Source organism: Pagrus pagrus (assembly GCF_965226575.1).
Source record: "Pagrus pagrus genome assembly, chromosome: 5".
Taxonomy (NCBI): domain Eukaryota; kingdom Metazoa; phylum Chordata; class Actinopteri; order Spariformes; family Sparidae; genus Pagrus; species Pagrus pagrus.
Genome location: NC_140189.1, coordinates 16,575,120 through 16,598,595, shown reverse-complemented (window position 1 = coordinate 16,598,595; position 23,476 = coordinate 16,575,120). Strand labels below are relative to the sequence as shown.

At 40.2% G+C, this 23,476-nt stretch overlaps 3 protein-coding genes across 3 annotated transcripts; 1 reads left to right on the top strand and 2 right to left on the bottom strand.

Annotated features, from left to right (window-relative positions):
• Positions 1-1,120: 1,120 nt before the first annotated feature.
• LOC311257345 (moesin-like) lies at positions 1,121-10,080 on the bottom strand. Its single transcript, XM_084352936.1, has 13 exons — positions 9,988-10,080; positions 9,814-9,909; positions 9,504-9,626; positions 8,337-8,488; positions 8,159-8,242; positions 7,925-8,071; positions 6,556-6,652; positions 5,700-5,863; positions 5,446-5,576; positions 5,098-5,258; positions 4,524-4,616; positions 3,096-3,329; positions 1,121-1,618 (listed from the first exon to the last, which is right to left on the bottom strand). Exons 1-13 carry the CDS (start codon positions 10,048-10,050, stop codon positions 1,454-1,456), a joined length of 1,710 nt encoding a protein of 569 aa, XP_084209062.1. The 5' UTR covers positions 10,051-10,080; the 3' UTR covers positions 1,121-1,453.
• A 2,478-nt stretch (positions 10,081-12,558) lies between these two features.
• Positions 12,559-19,726, top strand: zc4h2 (zinc finger, C4H2 domain containing). The gene is made up of 5 exons (XM_084353683.1): positions 12,559-12,711; positions 13,406-13,577; positions 14,191-14,363; positions 18,455-18,617; positions 18,988-19,726. Exons 1-5 carry the CDS (start codon positions 12,659-12,661, stop codon positions 19,099-19,101), a joined length of 675 nt encoding a protein of 224 aa, XP_084209809.1. The 5' UTR covers positions 12,559-12,658; the 3' UTR covers positions 19,102-19,726.
• Positions 19,727-20,703: 977 nt separating this feature from the next.
• Positions 20,704-21,944, bottom strand: LOC311257794 (uncharacterized protein). The gene is made up of 3 exons (XM_084353684.1): positions 21,386-21,944; positions 21,083-21,276; positions 20,704-21,000 (listed from the first exon to the last, which is right to left on the bottom strand). The coding sequence occupies exons 1-3, from the start codon at positions 21,674-21,676 to the stop codon at positions 20,937-20,939; spliced, it is 549 nt and encodes a 182-aa protein (XP_084209810.1). The 5' UTR covers positions 21,677-21,944; the 3' UTR covers positions 20,704-20,936.
• Positions 21,945-23,476: the final 1,532 nt, after the last annotated feature.

The window sequence follows — 23,476 nt, the reverse complement described above, 5'->3', positions numbered from 1 at the left end:
CAGTTTATTCAGTCATGAAAACAGAGAGAGTTTGTTTGTTTAGTTCAATAAAGATCTTTCACTCTCTCACTGAAATTTCTTCCCCAAAACTACATAGTGCACCTTTAAGATTTAGCTATTTAAATGGCAACTTGCATTTTCATGCCTCCTCCAGACTTTTAATAAAGTGAAACTACTGAAACACCACATCTTTTTAAGATCTTTGGCAAGGAGGCTCTAGGCTTGTGCCATGAATGCCTGTGTAAGCACAAGCCCAGGCTCCCCTGTGTTCAGAATATGATTGTTATTTTTTTGAAATTTTGGTTTAGTTTTATTTGAACTATTTAAAGGTAAACTTTGTAAGAGAGTAGTTTCTTAATTCTCATTACCATCTCGTCAAATACTGACACTGACACTACTGGCCTACAATCCCAGAGCATAAGTATTTGACAAGCTTACAATCAACTTTTGTTTTTTTTTTACAAGCTTGTTTGTAGACTAATTCACAAAAAGGTAAATGCGACAGGAAATGGCACTAAACATTCACAACAAAATGGAAAATATATCTTTTACAGGAACGGTCAATGAACGGTCGAATACTCACTCTATTCACTTTATTATCTGTTATCTGACAGCATACAATGGATGAGGACGTCGACAAGAAGAGACAGGTGTCGCCAACAACACACCAAAAGAATCTCATTTTATTAAAGTGCATTTTTAATCTTAGGCATATTTCTTTCAGCTATCAAGTCATAAGTGAATAAAAGAAGAGTGTTATTGTTTGTCTCTGGGTTGCTGTGTTTCTTGCAATAGTGGAGGCAGTGACACTGCAGAGGTGCAGTGATCGGATTACAGCACATGTGGCAAAGTAATGTTTTCTTGTAGTTTCCAGTTTATTAAAATTATATCGACTATTAGAGGGTGATTATTGGCTTTAACTTTTGATTGCAGCTCATCTGTTTTTGTGCCAAACAACAGTTTGTCTCATTGGGCACATTGCAGGTGATGCTTCCTCATTCATATTGGAAGTAATGCACACACAACACACAGAAAGTGTTTCCATATATTTTATTTCTGTTATACATAGTAGAGGATTTAACATTCAGAAGGAATAATAACAAGTGTCTTTAATGTCATTTCGTTCATTTATCACTTTTAAAGGTTTTCATTAGTTGGCATATTGAGATTGAGATTTTTCATGGATAATGGACATTTGTCATGTTTTCAACACTAAAATGGACCATGAATATGTTTTTGTTCCTGTAAGATTAAAAAGTATTTTAACACTGACTTGTTTCCAGATTAAACTGCATTAAAACCATGCACATTAAAGGCATCAAAGCACAGTAACAATATCATTTGCCATCATATTAATCCTGTTATGTCAATAATCTACACCTACACTTCTAAAATCTCTCAGTATGTCCAATTTTGTCATCTACTCTTATCTTGTCCTCAGTCTTAGTTGGACTCACATGGACTCAAATTCGTCAATGCGTTGTTTGGTGTTGCCCTGACGAATCTGACGTAAGGTCTTGTATTTGTCACGGCCCGCCTTCACATTCTCGGCGTGGATCAGGTCATTGATGGTCTTTTTGCTCTCGTCTACAGCTCCGGCCAGCTCAGTGCTCAGGAACTGAAGGAGAACAAAGACACACAGTGAATGAAATCTGCTTCCCTGAGAGTGTTTAGGAGGCTATTCAGGAGCCTCGCCCCTCTCGCCTCACCCGTCCTCCCCGCACTCCCCATCTGAAGACACTCTATTGTCCGTAGTTATTAAGTCCATTTTTGTGTTGAGTCCTCTATGCAACATCATATCTTGTTTTGGTTGAGCAATTTCAGTTGTAATAGGCCTGCATTGTCTGGATTAGATTTGCGACCTGAATGAAACCCAAGGAGTGATAATGTACCTGCAACAATGTTTGATTATGTGGAGTGCACTTAGTTCCTCGTGAAACACAAATTTTGTGCCATTAGTCTGCCCTATTCAAAGCAGAGTCATAGCCTCTATATGACTGACTATGGACAGAATAACTAATGAACCAAATCACTTTAAAATTATTTAACTTTTACCAACATTTAAAAAATCTGCATACATGTGCTAACTTTGGTGTAAAAATGAGGTTGGACAAGGAAGCAGTAGCAAGCAGAGTGTGCTATGCTTAGACACATGTTAAACTTATGAGGCCTCATATGTTTTTAATTAAACAGTTACTTTAAATAGTTTTGAAGAACTAAATCCAGTGATTGACACAAGAGTCCACAGCCAGCAGATCTCTGAGGCTGTCTAGGGACATTCAATATCTGTTGCAAAGGTCACAGAAATCCATCCAATACCAAAGACCAAGGCCAAAATTGTCATGGTGCCTTGAGCGGAAAAGTCAAGGGATTACCAAAGTCAGTGCAACAAATTAGTTGGGAAACTTGAATGTCTGTAAGAAGTTTGGCGCCTATCCAACAAGGAGATATCAAGCTATTTCACTGAATATGTGTTAACCTGTTGGTGGTACTAGTGAAAATGTCAGGGGAAATTCAACATTATTTGGATTCATCCTCTAGGGACCATGTATATCTGTTCTGCATTTCGTGACAATCCATCCAATAATTGTCAGGACAAGATGTTAACCTTATTAGGATGCTCGATGAAAAGTTAGGGGATCAACAAAGTCAGTAGGAGTCATCCTCTTTTGACCATGTATGTCTGTACCAAATTCCCATATAGCAGTGACTTTTGAGTCTGATTAACAGGCCGAGACTGTCATAGAGCCATGCCATAGAGCGTAGATGCAAATGTTAAATAATTTGTATTTTGAGAGAGAAACTGGGAGCTCATTTTAATGCACTCTAGTTTTGTTGGATTAGAGTGACTGCAGACTGAGGCAATTACGCTTTGGCCTCAGTATTTGGCTGGTATGGGTCCTTATTTACAAAGTGCATAACCACTGAGTAAGAGCATCGAAGACCTTTTTTGATCACTTTGTCGGCACTCTCAACAGCTCCAGGACAGTCCCAGGACTGCTAATGTCTAGCTGTACATGTCCTCTGACCTGAGGGCGAACAAGAGAACAGCGAATCCACAAAATCGGAAATTTCATTATATTCATTAACCTTACCTTGAGGTTTTTCTGCAGTCTCTGGTTCTTCTGGGCCTCTGTTACTCTCTCCTCCTCGCTGCGATCTCGGACCATGCCCGGAATAGTCAACTCAGCACTTGCCTCTGCACTGCTCTCATCTGTCTCGTCGTGCTCATGCATATGAGGGTGGGCTGACTCCTGGATGTTGACACCCATGAGTTTAGTCTTCAGCTCCTCTTTGGTTCGCTCCAAATCGGCCTCTACCACGACGGCCTGTCGACACAGACGACTTGCAGTGAAGTGCTGTGGTTGGAAATTAAAGTAGCCTACTAGATTTGTTCCAAAATGTGATTTAAAGACAACAAAACATTCCTATTCTGACTAAATGAAGCCCCATGCCACAACACTGAAAAAAATGAAGGTACTTTTTGAGAATAAAAGATAACTGGATGACCCATGGCAACATCTGGCACTTTATCCTCTACATTTTAGTAATATCTAAAGAGATATTTGACCCAAGATACACAGACATTATCACTGTTTTTCATTCTCCCTGAAGATGTTGTCCTGTTGAATCCCTTTTAAAAGGGTAACTCCACCAATTTTACAAATTACAGTGTGTTTACAGGTCTTGGGAAGTACTGCCAGCCTACGTGTGTGCAAAAAACTAGTTTAAAGCCTTTTGTGGATCCAGAGGAGGCTGCATATAATCTGATAAATTGCCTCCAGTGATGTCACTTAGTGGCTGAGGTGCATTGTGGGTAATGTAGGCACCAGGTTTTGAAAAGCAGGCCACTGGTCTATTGCGGTCCCGTTACGCTGTTGGACTCATTATGGAAGTTTAAAATGGAACGATCAAAATCGATACAGCAGAACCAGAGATATCTCCTTTTCTATTCCACACAGTCTTCTTTCTTTTCAAAACCGGACGCCTACATTACCCATGATCCAACTTTCCACTGAGTGACATCACTGGAGGCAAATTATCAGATTACGCCAAATTAGGACAAATTTCCTAAATATGTTGTTTTCTATAACTGGAGGGATCTGTCTTTATGTGCAACAGTCTCCCATGGTGGTTAGAAAACAGAAATAATCATAAGATAGCAGCATTACCAAATAATGTGGACACTACATAAGTTAAGTATTAGAATTAGTACTCCTTATTTGTATGCAACTATTTGCATCTGCTTGAGGTACATCTTGGGTAAATTCTGCATATACATGCAACAAAATGTCAGTTCGTTTTAGCCAACTATGGCTTCACAGAGTTGAGGTTTGCTTTATGTGACAGTGCAGTGTAACACATAATCACAGCTTGAAAGTCGAGTGATATACTTGTCTGTGGCTGACACCTCACTTTCTATTTTACCAGAGTCGAATACTTAGTAGTGTCAGACATGGCTCTTTGCTCATGTTTGATTCACCTTTTATCTCTCTCATGCTCTCTCTTTCATTAATTCTCACCCTTTTCTGCCATCTCTGTGCCTCCTCGTCCTTTTTCTTCTTGGCGTCTTCCAGCTGGGAGATCTTAGAGGTAAGCTCTGCCAGCTCAGTGGCCTATACACACATGCACACAAATGGGAAGAGAGTTAAGAGTGCTCCTGATCTGAGGTCATTGTGCTCTGTCTGCAGGTGCACAAGCGTGTGAGAGAGAGAGAATGTGTGTATTTGTGTGTCTGTGCGTGCACGGATACGTTCCTATGCAGCATTGTGGCTCAGGTTAATTGGGTTTCTATTCAATCAGCTGAAAATGTTAATTGTTTAAAATATACTATCAAGCTCAATTTGTGAATCACTTAAGTGCATCAATATGTAACCAGTGTTTTTTCTATCTTTAAGGTACTTAATCAATATATGTTAATACACCATAATGAGTCCTTGATCATACTAATAAAGTTTGCTGAATGATCAGTTTTTCAGTTGGATAGGTTTGGAGAAAATGCATCTTATAATTAAATCTATTGAGTTAAATTTACAATCACAAAACACAGCATGCAGGTGTGTGTGTGTGTGTGTGTGTGTGTCTGTGTGTAAGTACCAGGCTTTCCTGGTTCTTGATCTGGGTTTCAGAATGGTACAGCAGGGCTGCTTTAGCTTCCACTGCAACTCTGCGTTCCTTGTCCAGGCGCTCAGCCTCCTCCTGAGCAATTGTTCTCTCCTTCTCCAACTCAAGAGCCCTGCGAGTCTGCTCCTCCAGCTCTGAAACACACACGTACATGTGCGCAAAAACATCACACAGACACACACACATGCCCATATAGCATTAGCTTTGTAGAGATCCTAAAAGCTAAAATGTGTAAATATACAAAGCTATTCTTTTAATGTTCTGAAACAGAAAAAACAAAACTCAAGCTGAGGAACATTTGTATTCAGAAAGTTGTCAGACCATCTTGAGCTCTCTTTGTCTGCTCTTCAATCTGTCTCAATCTCTCCATCAGCTCCATGGTCTCACGAGCAATCTTCTCTGTTTCCTTCTCAGCATTTTCTCGCTTCTTTTTCTCACTTTCGAGCAGAGCCCTGACAGGAGAATTGTGCATAAATACACATTTTGGAAAAAAAAAAAAATCTCCTGACAGTTCTTTCTTAAAGCAGAGAGAACACACTGTAAACTGTAAAAAAAAAAACAAAAAAAAACCTCACCTCTCCATCTGCCTCTTGTTCTTCTCCTCCCTGGCCTGGGCCTTCATCTGCTGCACCTCAATGGTGTCAGGTTTACGTCTGCGCATGTACAGGTCATGATTGCCCATACATAGGGCCAGGATACGTTTGTTGATGCGAAGACGAGGCACGTAGAAAACAAAGTCCTTCAACACAAATATCAGCGGTCAGTGATTTACCCATAGCCTGATTTGACACACGATTAGCGTCTCTGTGCTGTTTAACAGCTAAGGCTGGGTTTACATAATCCCATGGGATAGTTTTGTCTAGGAGAATTTCATTAGTTTTTCTGAGCTCTTGGATGCTTTCCTTAAATCTGTGCATGCAGTCAGACGCCAAATTCAAGTATGAGGCTAAATTCATGTTTGTGAATGAGATCAAGTAGCAGCTGCTCTCATCGCACTGCTTGCTGTAATTTATGCACTGCAAAATTGGTAATTTCACCAGACACAAGGATGTGGGATTCTCTCACACCTCCTGTTTATAGCCACCGTGAATAAAAATGAAAAAGATCCTACAAAGAATATTTCAGGATCTTGTGTGATGTTGTGAAAATGTTTTCATAAAAATCGCTAATGCCGGGGTGATGAGTACTACTTAACGCTAAGCTCTGCAGAAGGAGTAGCTATTTTATTAATCCCATCCACAATGTTTGTGAGACTAATATAAGCTCACAGTTCAGGAAACCACCAAGCTGCCTTACTTTAGGTAGGAACAATAGCAAATATCCTATAAATTAAAAAAGCCATGTACTGCATTTAATGTAATAATGTGATTAAAGAAATTGTAGAAGATGCTGCAGATAAAGGACCAGTCATAAATTATGGTTTTTGCATACCGGAGATTTCTTGTCGATTGGTTTGATGACGAACTTCTTGTCATTGAAGGAAATATTTCTGATTTCACTCCAGGGGAAGCCAATCTTTGGGGTCATCCTGTGAAATATCAGCATGGTTTGCCATTATTGTCACTGGTATAGTTACAGTAACAGAGGTTATGATATTCTTTACGAAAGGTTAAAACATGGTTATGACACAAAGTAAAGTCAGACAAGAGTCTACAAAACACCACAGTTTTAAGCTTAATGCTAATGTCAGCATGCTAAGATGGCCTACATACATCATTTTGTCCATCTTATTTTATTGTGTTAGCATGCCAAATCTAGCTAATTAGCACTTTAAACACAAGTACAACTGTGTCAGAAAATGTCAGTTTTACAAACCAAAGTATTGGACATACTAAAAGCTTGACCTCATAATAAAGTTCAAGTCGCCCTCCACTAAGACTTTGTTTATAGTTCCTTGATTTGGATGTTTGACCTTCGAAGTGCAGAAGGCTGTTTTCGCATTCTTGTCCTGAAGGGGGAAAGTTTCTCTGAGCTCAAGTTGAATCTGACTTTAAAGCATGTCTGGAGGGGATCTTTAAGGGATCAACAAAGTCACTGCAGGACTCCTGAGGGAAACATGAATCAAATAAATCTCACTCCTAACCAAAAATGTCAACCTAATGGTGGTACCAGAGGAAAAGTCAAGGAGAAAGCATTCAGCGTGTGATAATCACAGATGTCTACCAAATGTCTGAGTTGATTTAGCAATATTTCACTGGATAAGTAAAAAAATTACTGGCCCTAAAGGAAACACCAAAGTCATAAGGATTCATCCTCTGGGGACCTTTTCACTAAAAGACAGAAATGGCAACCTTGCTGTGGTGCTAGATGAAATTCAGGGGATCACCACAGACAGTAGGGTTCATCCTCTGAGGAGGATGGATATCTGTACAAAATGAAAATGTGGGAACCTGTTGGTGGGACTAGAGAAAACGTAATGGGAACATAAAAATGATCTGGATTCATCCTCTGGGGAGCATGTATTTCTGTTCTGCATTTTGTGATAATCCATCCAATAACTGTTTAGAAATTTCACTGAAAGACCAAAATGTCAACCTTGCTGTGGTGCCATATGAAAGTCAGGGGGTCACCAAAGTCAGTGGATTCATTCCAGTTGGGACCATGAATGTCCACACAAAATTTCATGACAATCATTTTTATAGTTGATGAGATATTTCAGTCTGGACTGACTGTGTTGGTCAGGTAGTCTCCATCCCAAGAGCCATGATGCTTGCAAGGGTAAAACATACCATACAGGAGCACACAACAGTAATCATACATTCATTCACAACAAGTATATACATTTTCAAAAGTGACTTACCTGTCTTTTTTGTCATAGATGTTTAGGCCCAGGGCGTCCACTCCCAGCCACAGCTCTGATCCTTTTTTGTTCTTGATGTTGAAGTAGTTGACCCCGTACATCTCCAGATCCTGGGCTATCTTCAGGTACTCCACCATGGCGTCTTCTCTGTGTTGTGGGGACAATTTAATGAACTACAGAACACCTGTTTACAAGAAATGCATTCATGACTTTTTGGTAGTTAGACTGCTATACCTCAGCATTCCCTTGTGCTCTTGATGCCACACCTGTATTCTTTCCTCCCACTGATTCTTATTCAGCTTGTGCTGCTCCAAAACCCTGGTGAGGACACACCAGTTTGAATTCAGATGACTGAAACTGGAAGTTATCAAGTTAAACTTTGGTTAAAACTAATATACACAGGAATCAGTACCTCTGCGGCAGCAGCTTTTCTCTGGTGAGGTATCCCGGTACGTGATAATCTTTCTTGTAGTCCCCATGTTTGACCTGAACGGCATATGAGGCCAAGAGCACGGCAGTCTCAGGTGGGCAGTATATGTCATCATTCAGGATGCCCTCTTTAACCTAAAACACAGAAAAATGTCAAAAAGACTTGCTAAAGGTGTCATTTGTAGAATATGGCCAGAATTCGAAGGTAGCTCCAAAAACAAAAACATAGAGGGGCAGCACATCACCAGAGTAATGGAAAACTGCTGCTCTTTGCTAGCTATCCTTGGCCATTGCTAGCTACTAGCCTACATTGCTGCCTTAATTAGCCATGGAGCTAGTTGCTCTTTTTGGGCCACAGGGCTCAGCTTGACTAGATTTTCCAGCCTGACAGTGTACATGCTGGACACCAAAATGGGACTGGAGAGAGCCTCAAAGACCAACTGAGGTCAGTCTGACAGCAGAGGATACAGAACAGAGGTGATTTACAGTGGCTCTGAACAAGACTATTACTTCAGAGACGACAAGAAGCCAGTGTTTGGTTTGTCTCTTTTGGGCTACTTTAGAAACATGGCTGTGCAACATGGTGGGCTCCACGGAGGAGGACCTGCTCCATCTGTAGATATAAAAGGTTCTTTCTAAGGTAAGTTTCAGGTGATTATACACTAATAAAAACATAATTTGAATATTATATTCCAATTCTGCCACTAAATCCCCCTAAATCATACACACTGGACCTTTAAGATGACTCACATAAAGAGAAACGCTAAGCTATGTGTTTTGATGTTTCATTAAGAGCACCTGGATCAATTTTCTCGTCTAATCCCTCATGAAAAACACAAGAGAGATCTGCGTGAGTCATCATGGAGCCCCACTGATCTTTAAGAGAGGTTCAGCGTTTTGTTTTGATGGGGATTCCTTGTTTATCATTACACCTGTAGTCTGTCACACTTGCATAAGCCAGCGATGTTTTACATTGTGATATCCACTTAATGTGAATTTAAATGACTCTTCTTCAAGTAAATAAATGGATCGTGAGTCTACTCATGGCATGCAAAGTATGCCTTAAGTGTGGCACGTTTCTGGAGTGGAAATTTACAATAAAATTCCTTTTAAAAATGTCAGTGTCTTTGTACATGTACTCATCTCCAACCTGTAGGAAGAAAAGGCGCTGGGTTGCCTCCTGGATCAGTTCATCGGCGACATCCTCGGGGTAAAACTTGCCCCTGAACTTGATTAACAAAGGGTTGTCCCTCTTCACATCCTGAGCTGTCACCTGGGACCGGCACGCCACAGCAAGGGAATGCCGGAGCAAAGACATTGGCACTAATTAGCCTCAATGGAGTGAATCATCAGCATTACCAAAACCATAACCATGATGACATCTTCACTTAAATCCAGCTGTCAGGGGAGTCAAGTTATGTCACCATGGGATGTAAAGTTGACACAAAAGTTCTCCTCACCCTCTTGTTCAGTTTGAGCCAGGTGGAGAAGCCTTTGCTGTCCTGATACTGGAGGCCAAAGAACCAGGTTTCCCTCAGCCCGATTGTCTTCACTATCTAAACACACCAATATATGACATGATCACTGCATGCTTGTCTTTTGAAGCACATGTTTGATTGTAATGCTCAGTGTACCTGGTCAAAAAGCTGCTTGCCAGTCGTGCTGGGCAGGATGGCAAACTCCAGCTCAGCGTCCATGGTTGTAACTCGGACATTTATCTGCCAGAGAAAACACTCATGGTGAGATACAGGAGGGAGAGAAATCGCTGCTGTTCAGTCATCTGTGTCACTGGAGAAGCTTCAAGGAACAGAGCAACAACTGGGTGAAAAAAAGTGTGTACTGTGATCATTTTGTTTGTTCTTTTGAAACAATTTGTTGGTTCTTTGACAGCAAAATGACCAAAAAGAGTGTTCCTTACATTCTTCTGTTCAACCAGGAGCATCCAATCGCAAGAGGTTGGTGGGGACTACAATCAAAAAATGAAGCCCACAGCAGATTTTAGACTCAACTGAGAACATGGGGTTCACTCATTGATGCATAAGTATTAACGACTGGGTCAAAACAGTAACACCCATTTAGCGTTAATCTTGCACATTAGTTTCGAAACCATATACACATATCTGCAGTTATTGACTCGTACAACAGGGGAAAAAAGCAGCACAGAGGAGTAGCAGTTCGCTCCGGTCCTCATAAACTTGTCTGAGATTAATAGAGCAAGGCAGGCTTTCATTAATACCTGTTATGATAATCAGAGCAATATTATTGCTGTCCACTGCGGTTGTTAACTTTGCTCAACAGACTGTGTCAATGAAAATGAATGAAAACAAGAGGAGAAAGTTCAACTTTTCTACTGTTTTGCTTTTGAAAATAATCTGACAACACAGAATAAATCCAGGAAGCAAACGCAACAAATTAGAAACAAGAAATATAACCGAGCGTTTTGCTCAACAGGTTCTTACTACGGACTAATGGCTTCTCGTAGCCTTTACAGAGCAGGTTCACAAACTCCAATCAAACCACTACAGTCTCAATTTAAACATGTTTACTAAATATGACACAGAGAAAACAAAGATATATAAAAAAAATAAAAGGTAGCTACTTACAGTTGACATTTGTATTTTTTTTTTATCTGTAGCCGTAACACTTCTTCCGAGAGGTACTTGTCGTAGCCTTTTCTCTGTGGAGTCATATGAGACTTCTTGCAATACCTACAAGGATTATACTGAGTGAGAATGGACCATTGTATTGTTCCCAAGTACTTCTCTGTCTTGGTTAATCCAATGGCAGCCCGGGGCCCACACAATTCAGAGAGGCAGCCTTCATCTTCTGTGAAGAGTTTACCTTTTAAATTGATTAGGTTTTGACTGTGTGTCACTCATTCGGGACCCAGCCAGGATCTTTGTCTCTCAAATCTGTTTATAAAAGGACACAAATGGACAGTACCTGAGCAGCACCTGCTGTACCAGTAGCAGTGGAGGCACCAGCTCTACAACCACTTTCTGCTAATCTAATAATCCTACCAGTACATTTTTTTAAGCGTATGTTGTTATGGCATACAGTGATCGGGGGGTGGTGTGTTTAGCTTGTAGGCTTGTTGCCAACAGCGCATATAGTGTTTGTGTTGGCTATAGGGTCATAGCCAGGCAAATAAATCCTTGTGAGAGATTTCATTGGTAAGTATTTTTACTTCTTTTTGACTGTATGTCATATATGAACATTGTAATATAAAATATATTTATATTTAAAACAGTAGTCATACATTACTTTAAAGATTAAAGGGGCTCTGTGTAGCAGTGTGTAGCTAATTAAATGTATTAATCACTTTCCTTGGCCACATCTGAGCGGATTCTAACGTGGTGTGAAAAATTAGACCTTCCCCGTCTCTCTGGGTTGCCCCTGTGGACGATTTGTTTAAGCTGTTTAATGCTGCTGGACTGCTGAAGTGCTGAAGGGATGTGACATAATGCACGTCCTCTGGTGCCTCTTTCCGGTGCTCTAACAGAGAGCAACAGCAGCCAACATTAGTTTAGAAATGGAGTCCGCTCAATTAGACAAACACAGAAGTGACACAGAGCCCCTTTGATATTTCATATTATTATTATTATTATTATTATTATTATTATTATTATTACCCTTTTATATTTCATATTCATATAAAATGTAAAAATAGCTGATGATGTTTGATGTATGATTTAGTGCCATGAATGTAAAGAAAAGGCTCAAACAGGAAAATGTAACATGATTTAAATTAGCTCCACTTTAAGCTGCAACATTTAAATGCTCCTTAGTAATACACTAATAATAATGAAGAAATGTTATAGCACATAACAATATAACATCTACAAGGGCCATTCTGCATCATCGTTTATTTTGAACAATTTTTTCTAGTTTAAGACTTTTACTTAAGAGTCTGTCTTCTTTGTGGTATTTCTACTTTCGCTGAGGTAATCAGACATGAATACTTCTTTCCCCAGAGCCACAGCCCTGATAGGTCAATAGGTAGGCCTAGAGATAACTATCCCTTGATATGACCATCAAAGTTTTCCTGTTTTTCAGTCGCTCTTGACCTGTTCCTTCCCCCATCAGGAAGGTTTATACTTTGTACTTGAGTTTTAATAACATGATGTGTGTGTGTGTGCGCGCGCGGGGAACGCTCGCGCTGCTACACGTAGCCCAGGTTTCACATTGCGGCCGCGTGCTCGCGTGCGCGCTCACCCCGGCTATTGTGTTTTTATCAACAAGGAGACCACCGTGGCCCTGCGAGCGACTGCGCTGCTACACTGAACAACAAGGGACTGCGAAACCATGGCGGACGAACAAGAAATAATGTGCAAGTTGGAAAATATCCTGGAAATACGGTAGGACCTGGAAATGAATGGCCGCCAGCTGTTTGACACATACCGAGAAACGTTATCTTAGCTAACGTTAGCCGGCCAAGAACAAGCCCCCCTGGCTCCGCTTTTGTCACAGAGCTAGCTAATATTAGCCGGTCCGCTGCGGACCCTGCCGTTAATAGTGCTGCTCTACTTTTAGCTAGTTTCTGACAGGGTCGGCCAGCAGTCACCACAGGTTAAACAATACGGATGCACACGAGCTGGACTCAAAGTGCAGGTTCGGATCAGGTTCGGATGCATCAACATTCCAGATGCGTGCCAACAAAATGCCAGATGTGCGCTGCTAATTATTCCTGTGGGTGAGCTAGCTACTTAGCTAGCAAGCTTGTCGGTCTGGCAACAGCTCACTGAACGCGGCGCTGGAAGGAGGGTGTTTGTTTTTGCCCTGGTGTCTTTTTTTGCAGCCACACGTAGAAAGTGTGTAACAGATTTACTGAATAAATTAACTCATGTACTTAACACGTGAACCCGCAGCTGTAGGAATGGTCACCCCCCCTTAAAATCAGTGTTAGAGAGCGTGTAAAAGAAAAATCAAAACACAGCATGGAGCATTTTTAGGGGAATTTCTGTCTGTTTTTTTTTTTTTTGTATCTGTGAAGGAATAAACCTGACAGCTGCTGATGTCTTTTGTCTGTGTGGTCTGTGCCACCGGCTACAGGAACAAGACCGTCCAGATGCAGAAGATCAAGTCTCGTCTTAAGATTGAGTTTGAGGCTCTGGAGTCTGAGGAGAAGCATCTGAAGGAGTACAAACAAGAGATGGACCTGCTTCTACAAGAGAAAATGGCACATGTGGAGGAGCTGCGATTAATCCATGCTGACATCAATGTGGTGAGTTACTATCTCCATCTAAAGAGGAAGTGTGACTTAAATCTCAGTCCAGCTTTCAGATCAGTACAATCTAGAAACAGTGTTGAGGGAAGCAATGCGTGACCAACAACAGATACTAAAGATAGAGAATGCAGTGCTGTGCCGTTATTATTGTCAGTGTAAAAGATAAAATGACTTGTTGCAACCACTAGGGTTGCAGCGATATACTGTTTTTTCAAGATGTACTGTTGTATGAAAGTTGACAATTCTCATACCGTGCACATTTGTTTATCTGTGGTATTGAATTGCACTGTATTAGTGTTATTACAGTATAAAGTAGTTCAAGTTTTTTTCTATAAGAAACATTATATTTTTGAAAATATAATAAAGCATTTGTTATACCCCCTGCCAAAAAAGTTGTGACTGAGACTCAAAAATCAACTTTTTTTTTACAAATAGCACCTTTAAGGGTCATTGTAACTGATAATAATAATTATAATAATTGTGTTTCAGCAAAAAACTTTCCAAGATGGTTATTGTACCGTGAAATATATCATACTTTTGCAACCACAGAAAGCTGATACTGAGCATATTGCATATTGATATCTGAAATACCTGATCCTGTCCCCCTCAGATGGAGAGCACCATCAAGCAGTCGGAGAATGACCTGAATAAACTGCTAGAAACGACTCGCCGCCTGCATGATGAGTACAAACCTCTGAAGGAGCACGTCGATGCCCTCAGGATGACTTTAGGTCTACACAGACTCCCTAATCTGAACGAAGAGGAAGAGAAGCTGTCCCTGGAGTCAGTATACAAACATAAGCAGACACACACACACAAAAATGCTCCAAGGCACGCTGACATTATTTTGAAGAGATGTTCCTTGATAAGTTCACAGTGCGTTTACAACAATGTTTCATGTCATCTTGAGGTCTCCTGAAGTTACTCGTTAATCGGTGATTTGAGAATACAAACACGTTCACAAAATGTTTGAATTACCATCCAATCGAAGAAAACGATTCCTGTGCAGTCCTTTAAAGGGGCACTATGTAGTTTTAGAGATTAAACGTTAGATTGATTCAACAAGCTGTTCTCAGAGGAAAATAAGCTTCCCAGAACACTGTTTGGAGCTAGAAAGGTGGCAGGGTCCGCCACATATAAACAAAATAAAACAGTTTGAAATTGTGTTGTCTACTAAGGTCAGTTTATTTATACAATTTATTCTTTATTTAGTATTTTAGGCATAAAAAAAATCAGTCATTGATCTCCAAAACTACAGTGCACCTTTTAAAGGATACGTTTCATAGCCTCACAGCAAAACAGTGTCCTCAACAACTTGTGTAGATGTGGACTTGTTTTAAAACGTGAAGAAAACAACTGAAAATGAACTTAAATTGGCTCCATGCAGCTAATTCAGCTAAGCTAAACATGCCTCCCTGTCTGAAGTGGGTGCATGGTCGCCAGTTTAAGTTTATTTTGAGTTGTTTTGTAACGTTTTAAAGCCCCCAAGTACTTAAGTTGTTCAGGAGAATGCTGCAATGCTGTTTTGCTGTGAAGCTCAAGGAATGCTTCGTGGACTAAGAAACTTCACCTGACTTTGAATCCACATTGGGGTTAACTGTTCCCTTAAAGATTAACTCATTGCTCCAGTCCATTAATAGGGACACTTGGAGTACTTTATCAATTGCTGAACTACATCCTAGTGGCAGTAGCAGCATCAGACTGCAACAGCACTCAGCCAGACATGATTTACATGGGTTGCACAAAAGTAACCATAAAATGTTCAGACACAACCACAGAACAGAAAGTATTCTGATGCTAGATATCAGTTATAGTAGTTGAGGACATGAGCAAATTTGCCCTGTTTGAAGCCTGAATTAGTTAAATAGAGAGCTTGGGAGATTTCTGATTTCAGCTTTCCCCCAAAGCAATGCAGCATTGCACAACACAAATAAATAGCTTTACCGACAGTTGAGATTATGGCAGTGAGGTATTTTATGGCCTGGTTTAAATCAAAGTCTGTGAAGGTAGCTGTTGAAATGACAGACGGTTGTAGGTCATGAGGACAAAAGAAGTTTTGGATCAGATGTTCAGATCAGTCTTCTCAAATGTCAAGGGCGAATGGCAGCTCTTCACTCTTTTGTTACCAGGGTGTCATGTGTTATGATGGGTAGTGTGAGCTTATTCTCAAGAGACTGTGAGGTGGAGCAAAGCTAAATTTGAGACAGTGTGGTTGTGAAGCAGTTAATATCCTTTCACTGGTCTGAATAACCCCGGTTGATTTGTCTGATTTTATAATATTTAGTCATTGATCTTTATGTAATGGTAATCAGGCTTTTGTAGCCCCAGTGTAAACTACTGAAGATGACATCTGGGGATATTCTTATCTTTGATATTGTGGGAAAACATGTTTCCCAAATGTCATTTTTGATGTTTTTAACACAAAATTTCAGTTCACTACCTTTGTAGTTGGCTGGCAGCAGAAGTCTCAACAGCAGATAACTACAGATGGTTTTGTCATTTGGGTGAACTGACCCTTAAAGTGCCTTAAAATGTAGTAATGAAGTAGTAATAGTAAAAATGCTGCATTGAATCTTATTAAAAATGCCAATGTTCTTTTTTTCCTTTCTCCATTTACTCAAAATTCTAATTTTACATTATTTAACATGTCGTGGTGGTCATGTGGAGGGCATTTGAATAATTTAAAGCTTGAAAAGTATCTGATAGATGTTCTCTTGATTGACAAGTCTATTAGCCTATTCAGACATTCAGATCAGACTTAATTTTCCTTTCTATTTGTCCAGATTCTTTGTCTACAGAGACTGGCAAAAATGCCCACAAGCAATAATTCAGTTATCAAGCTTCCGCATGTCCCTGTTATCCAAAAAAATGCAGGCACATGATGGGGGGCGGACAGCTGGACTCTCTGTACAAACTGCAGTCTGACATCCATCAACAGTGGGTGATATTAAATTGGACAGTTGCTGCAGAGCTAATCTGACATGGTGGTGCTAGAATATGGAAGTCGGGTTGATCTCTGTGTTGGAGAAGGAGACGATCAGGTCATGTTTGCTTTTTGATTTTATCATTCAGACATTTTGTTGGGTAGGAAAAAATGCAAAATGTGGTTGAGAGCCCGGTTCATGGCTCTAAATACAGAACAGTGTGCTATTGGCCTGGATCCCTTCTGATAAATGACTAGTGGTCAGGGGTGTTTAAAAGTTCACTTTGATGTGTACGTGATTATTTTTAGCAGTTTTGTAGCTCGCTCGCTCCCTCGCTCAGACAGGCACAAACATTTCTCCACCCTTTAGCAGCCACACTTTTTGCCCTAAGAGGCTGAAATTTGGCAAGGAGTTCAAGTGTGTGTGTGTGTTCTCATGCCAATTGGCTAAAGGGGGCGTGGAAGTGGGAGTGGCCTTTTGCCAAAAACATGCATGACTTCCAAATGGATTCACGTAACATGACCAAACCAAAGTGTTTCTGTGTGTGTTGGTGGATACATGCACCTACATGGTCGCACTTATTGCAAATTAGCATTTTGTTTATGGTCAGGGGTGTTTTTGTGTGTCATGTTTATGTATCAAGTACATTAGGACAGGTGTAGAAAAATTACTTTTTATTATATTTTTTTTCCTTCATCAAACAGACAAAAATATAGACCCAGTTCGGCAGAATTGAATCTGCCAATTGTTAATCTGGTCCGTCACTCGTAGGTACAGCTGCCAAAATGCATCTCTCCTGCTCACTTTTGGAAAATGTTCTTAAGTCGAGAGACCATAGGGAATTTCTGATTTGAATTGTAATTTTTCATTTTCACTGTGAGGATATTTTATGTGCTGCAAATTGGAATTTAGCTCACAAATAAAGAGCTGTATTTGTAAGGCAGTGTGCCGCCGCTGCTGCTCTACACGCTGACAGCATTGTTGGCAGGCTGGGTTCTCAGTTCGGCTGCACACTGTGTGGAAGCTCAGATGATGAGTTCATTTCTGGCCAGATGGTAGTCGCCTCTCTTTTCATTCTCGGTGGCGTGCTCCTTGAGTTTATGAGATACTTAGAAAGTTGAGGCTTATCACTGTTGGTCTTTTTCTTAGAAGACAGAACTCATCACAGAGAATTATGATGATGTCTGGGGAGATGTTAAAACTATCACTTGGGCATCTTACTGCCCGCAAAGTAATCATAGGGAAATTTTAACAGTAATAGTCAACACTGTAATTGTTTTACAAGGTGTGATCGAGCAGCCTTGTGGAAAATTAAATCAAACCTCACAGGCTTGTGGGGTGTTATGCACATTTTACTCTGACAGTGATATATCAGCATAAAAATGAGCACTCTACACCTCAGTGATAGCAAAAAATGTGTTTTAAATATCATATGGAAGCAAGAATGAGACAGAATAAGTGTCATAAATGTGCATTAACTGTAATTTTGGTGTGTTTGAGGCTTTGGTGGATCATGGCTACAGGAAATGCAACCCATTAAATGTGTTCTACAAACGCTCGAGTCTATCACAAACCTATTTTGAGAGAAACCAGAGAGTGTAAAGAAATGAGATATCACTTTTTTCACGTTTGAAAATGAGCCAGTCAGGCATAAAGTTCAAGGCCAAATTTCTTTCCCAGCCCTTCCCTGCCCACACACACTCACATGCATGCAGACAAACACTCTCACAATCACTGTACTTTTGCTCAAGAGTTGTACCTAAAAAAAGAGGATGTGTGAGCTCGACTATAATGTTCTATTCTGATTTTCGTCTCCTTTGTATTTGCTTTTGCCACCACACACGTCGTGATACATGGCGTCGATGGGATAATCTCGACCGTGATATGATTCATATCCTCTAAATGAGAATCACAACTAGCCAGGTTTCTCTCTTTCTTCGCTTTCAACAGTTACTTTGAGAAGCAGAAAGCTGAGTGGCAGAAGGAGCCACATGAGCCCGCCATCCCAGAATCCCTTGCTGCCGCTGCAGCAGCAGCTCAGCAGCTTCAGGTGTCCAGGAAGCAGGATGCACGCCAGACGGCCACCTTTAGACAGCAACCACCACCTATGAAGGTATTGACCTTACTGATGGGATGTGAATAAATATTGTATTTTTCTAGATAGGAAAGTCGGTGGATGGTCTGACCTAACACAAGAGCAGGTGTTTTCAATTAAGGACTAAGTTACAGTGAATCAAGCTGCATATATTTGCTTATTTGTTAATAATGAAAAAGCACTTTGAATATCCATTATATTAATTGGCTCCTCATCAGACCATATATGGTAAGCAAACAATCTCACACAGCACCATAAAAACGCTTGAATAAATAAAAGATAATGCTCAGTCAAACACGCCCAGATCCAACCTGACTAATCTGCTTGCTTATCTCTATAGCACAGCAAGAAGGACATAATATGACGTGATTTCTCCCCCTCTCCCCAGGCCTGCTTGTCCTGCCACCAGCAGATTCATCGTAATGCTCCCATCTGCCCGCTGTGCAAGGCCAAGAGCCGCTCCCGCAACCCAAAGAAGCCCAAGAGGAAGCCAGATGAGTAGATCCTACCCTACCTTCAGCTTTAGTACCGTTTGAAAAGGGACCTGGTCCGATACAATGATCTCAGATCAGCCATTTACATTAAGAAATATATGGCTGAAGTAACAGATTTGTGCTACTGGACAATTTCCACAAACAGTCCCCACTTTAACAAATTGTCTTAGTACCTTTTTCATATACTGTCAACAATTGATGGAGGATCTGGTTTTGTCATTCTGTTGTTTGTTTTTATCAGTGCTTTGGATGTGTTTATATGTAACTGTACGACTCCTATAGTAGGTTTACTAGCCCCTAACCATGTAACTGAAATAATGCAACAAAATGAAACATTGGTCCAAATAATTTTGCCCATGTTGCTATGGTTTGTTGCCTTAGATATTGTACTGTACTTTCTACATTAATTTGCAATGCATGCGTACTTCCATGGCTATCTGTTGTGTATTTTTTGTGCCAATATAAAATAGGTTTAATTGCAAAGTTAAATTAAACATGTTGTTTTAATGTTTACAGTGTTCAAGTGACCACAAACTGGAGGAAAAAAAATGCCAGACTCATTTGCTGAATAGTGTTGTGTGTTTAACTTTAATACAGTGATAAGAAAATAAATTGCTGTTTTGTACGAACCTTTTTAGCGTGTTGGTTTTTTTTTTTTACACTCAAAACAAAGGCTAGACATTTGTTTGTGTTTTTGGCTGTGTGAACATAAACACAGCTGCAGCTGAGCAGGCTAAACAAGGACACCGCCATCAGCAGCGTTTACTGGGCAAATGGGTGGGTGTAGTCTAGTCTAAAGAGATAGTAATATGTTTGACTCCACCACAACATTGTCCCTTTCATTGAATTAATACTGTGCCCGTCATGTCTGTAGCTATCTGTCTGAAAAAGGACAGCGAGGGCTTGCTAAATGAGTTCCTGTAGTGTTTTTGTCAGGGTAACCCCTCATTTCATCTGTTGCCAGAGCAACGCCACGTTCCTGAGTCGTTGCTAAGACAACCCCAGGTTGCTGTGACCCGCACATGTCCACCAAGTAGTTCCTCCCAGATCCAGTGAGGAGCATTGTCAAAGAGCCTTCACTCTTTCAACAGAGAGAATAGTTTTTCCATCGGTGGTGGAAGACGTACTCAGATCATATTTGTGGGTAAAAGTATCAATGGCACAATGTAGAAATAGTCTGTTAGCAGTAAAAGTTGAAAAAAAAAACCCCAAAAAACTTAAAACTACATTATTGACATCAGACTTTACTTCAAGTACCAAAGGTAAAAAATGCTCATTCTGCAGAAAGGCCCATTTCACATTGATAGTTATAATAGTATTGATGTATTATTTATCTTACAGGGTACACTACGTACGAAATTCAAACTCAGAAGTTAAATATTTACCATTTCGAGGTAATAATAAAAACTCATAAATATTTATCGGTTCCATAACTGAATAAAAAAACTGCTCTAAGAGGAAAATAAGGTTGGCAGGGTCCACCACATATAAACAAAGTAAGACCAGTTGAAATTGTGTTGTCCTTTATGGTCAGTTTGTTTATTCAGCAATGAAAACAAAGACAGTTTGTTTATTTTAGTTTAGACATTAAAAATAAATAAATAAAAATCAGTCAATGAAGATCTTTCTCATCTGGTAAAAAGGTTTTCCCCAAAACTACATAGTGCACCTTTAATAATCTCAATCTGCAAAGTATCTAGTAACTAAACCTGTCAAATAATTGTAATGGAGTAAAAAGCAGAGAATCATCAATGAAAATCCTCATGTAAAGTAAAAGTACCCCCCAAAACTTTACTGTACTTGAATAAATGTACTTTATTACTTTCCACTGGTGTAGCAGAATTTAGTGAGAGGCGTCATGAAGGCCTCTGGGAGACTTTGCACCAACTCTCCCAACGTGCACAGTCCTGTAACAGAGACAACAGTTTCAATCCTGTAAAAAAAAAAAATCACTGCGATCAGTCGGACTGACGCTCATATTAGTCATACCAGCTGAAAACACACTGTTTGCGTCCCTGCGTTTGCTCCCCCGCAAAGCCCAAGTGCGTGTTTAGTCTGCCCTTCAGTGTCTGGTATTGCAGTTGTGCCGTCTTCCTCCTGATAAAACTCTTCAAGGCCAGAGAAGCCTGTTCCCGCTCACACACGCTGCACACAGCTGGGTCGTGGGGCTCCACCTCCGCAGCCTGCCATGAAAACATAAACGCATGAACATGTTAGGAGAAATATGACGAGGTCTTCAATCAGACCGACGACTCGTGGAGGAACTGATTCAGAAGAGAGTGTTTTCCTGACCCGTCTCATCTCCTCCTTGAAGGTTTTGAGCCTCAGCACTGAGATGAGCTGAGGGGGGACGGGCTGGACTTCGGGACCTTGACATTTGAGACTGAGGGACTTTTGGTCCGCCTCTCGCTTCGTGCTCTCCACATCTCGTCTCTCACACTCGCTCCTCTCCCTCCCTCTGGCTCCTTTGTGTTTGTGTCTCCTGCTCTCCATTGAGGACTCGAGGTGCTGCTGTTTGCTCCGGACAAGAGAAATCATTTCCCTGCTGTGATTTGTTCGGGCTTCCTCCTCCTTCTCCTCCATTTTGAACGAAACGCAGCACCTGTCTGCTCACATTTGTGGAGACTTTATCCCAGAACAGATGTTATCATTTACTTATTGACGCAGCCTGGACATTAAATGGTGCTCCCGTTTTGTAAAGTGAAATAAACCAGGGTATCTTTACCAACCCTTTCCTTTTAGCAAAGCCATGCATGTAGAAGAGAAAATAAAACGTGATTTAGTAGAGACAAAAGTCAACCATCGATCCCCCTTCACTGATCCGTTTACACTTCTTTTACTGTTGCTACAGCTCCACTTCCTGCCATCAGCGCGCCACTACCGCCATCTAGTGGTCGACAGCGGAACAGCAGGGACAACATGGGCGTATTATTTTGTCTTTTATTTATTTATGTACATTATGTGTGTATACATATATTAGATATTTAATCATATTTATTAATTAAATATAAGCCAAACATTAAACCTTTTATTTATGCATTTGATTACATTCAAATTATTTTTCTCCCTTTTTTTTTTTTTTGCTGTTTTGTTGCTGTTGTTGTTGTTCTCTCTTCAGCCCTGTTGTTTTTCTTTTACAGTTAGTACTTATTAGTCTTGACTAGTTCCCCTTGTACTGTGCTATGTCATGTGTGTATGCTGCACTATTTATGAATAAATAAATAAATAAATAAATAACGTGTGAACTACTGGATGTACAGTGAAATGTAAAGTGACACAAGACTATGGCTAAAATACATAATGTATGTGTGTATATATATATCTATATATATTAGATAATTAGATTTAATTACATTTACTAATCGCAAGTGAACCAAAGGGTGAACAGTGAAATGACAAGAATCACAAGACTAGTAAATCCAACAACAACAATATGTGAAAGCAAACAAAATTAATGTGCTGAACATAGATGATTAAAACAACATGAGTATTATTTAGACAAAAACAATATGTGAAGTCAAAAGGCATCCCTCATCTGTGGCCCTCTTCATGAGGTTTCTGTCAGTTTCTCTCCTGCTGAAAGGGTTTTTGGGGCGTGAGTTTTCCCTTACTCGGATAGAGGATCTGAGGACAGAGGGTGTAGCACATTGTGCCGATTGTAAAGCCCCCTGAAGCATTGTGATTTGTAACGTTGGGCTAAATAAATAAAATTGACTTGAATTAGGCTGTACTACCACCCTGACCCTTTCAACTTACATGTAAATAAATGTACATTATGGTCATTATCAACAAAAGCAGGAAAGGTAATCGACTGAGTTTCCTTGTTCTTTCTTTATGCAGTCACAATATCACATACTGTATGTTCGATACTACAACATGAGTGCATTGCTGGTTGGATGTTTAGATAGATTTCACATTCAGTTCTGTTTTGTATGAGAAAATATCCACAAGTATAAAGAAAGAATGCTGATTAAATGTTATAGAAAATATAGAAGAAGCTCTTTCGATTCTTGACATCTAATAAACAATAATGATTGCAGTTTAAATGTGAGGTGTATTTACAGCACAACACATTTATTTTTCCTGTAATGAAGTGGCTACTGATCTCATTTTGTCACTGTTCTTGGGTCAGGAATTGGGAAGTTGGCATTAATAGCAGATCTCTGCCATCCACATTTAATTGTTCCGTGTCTGTGTGCCCGAAAGAATGAATAAATGAAGTTCCCTCATGTATTTGTACTATGCCAGGAATTTGGACTCTTGTGCCATCTGCTGAAAAAACTCGGTCAGTCACAGCCTCCCTTCCAAACATGGGACAGTATGAAGACGGGTGGGTTTGGCAGAGGAACAGCTGACTGTCTGCTCCTCTGAAGCCTCTGACTG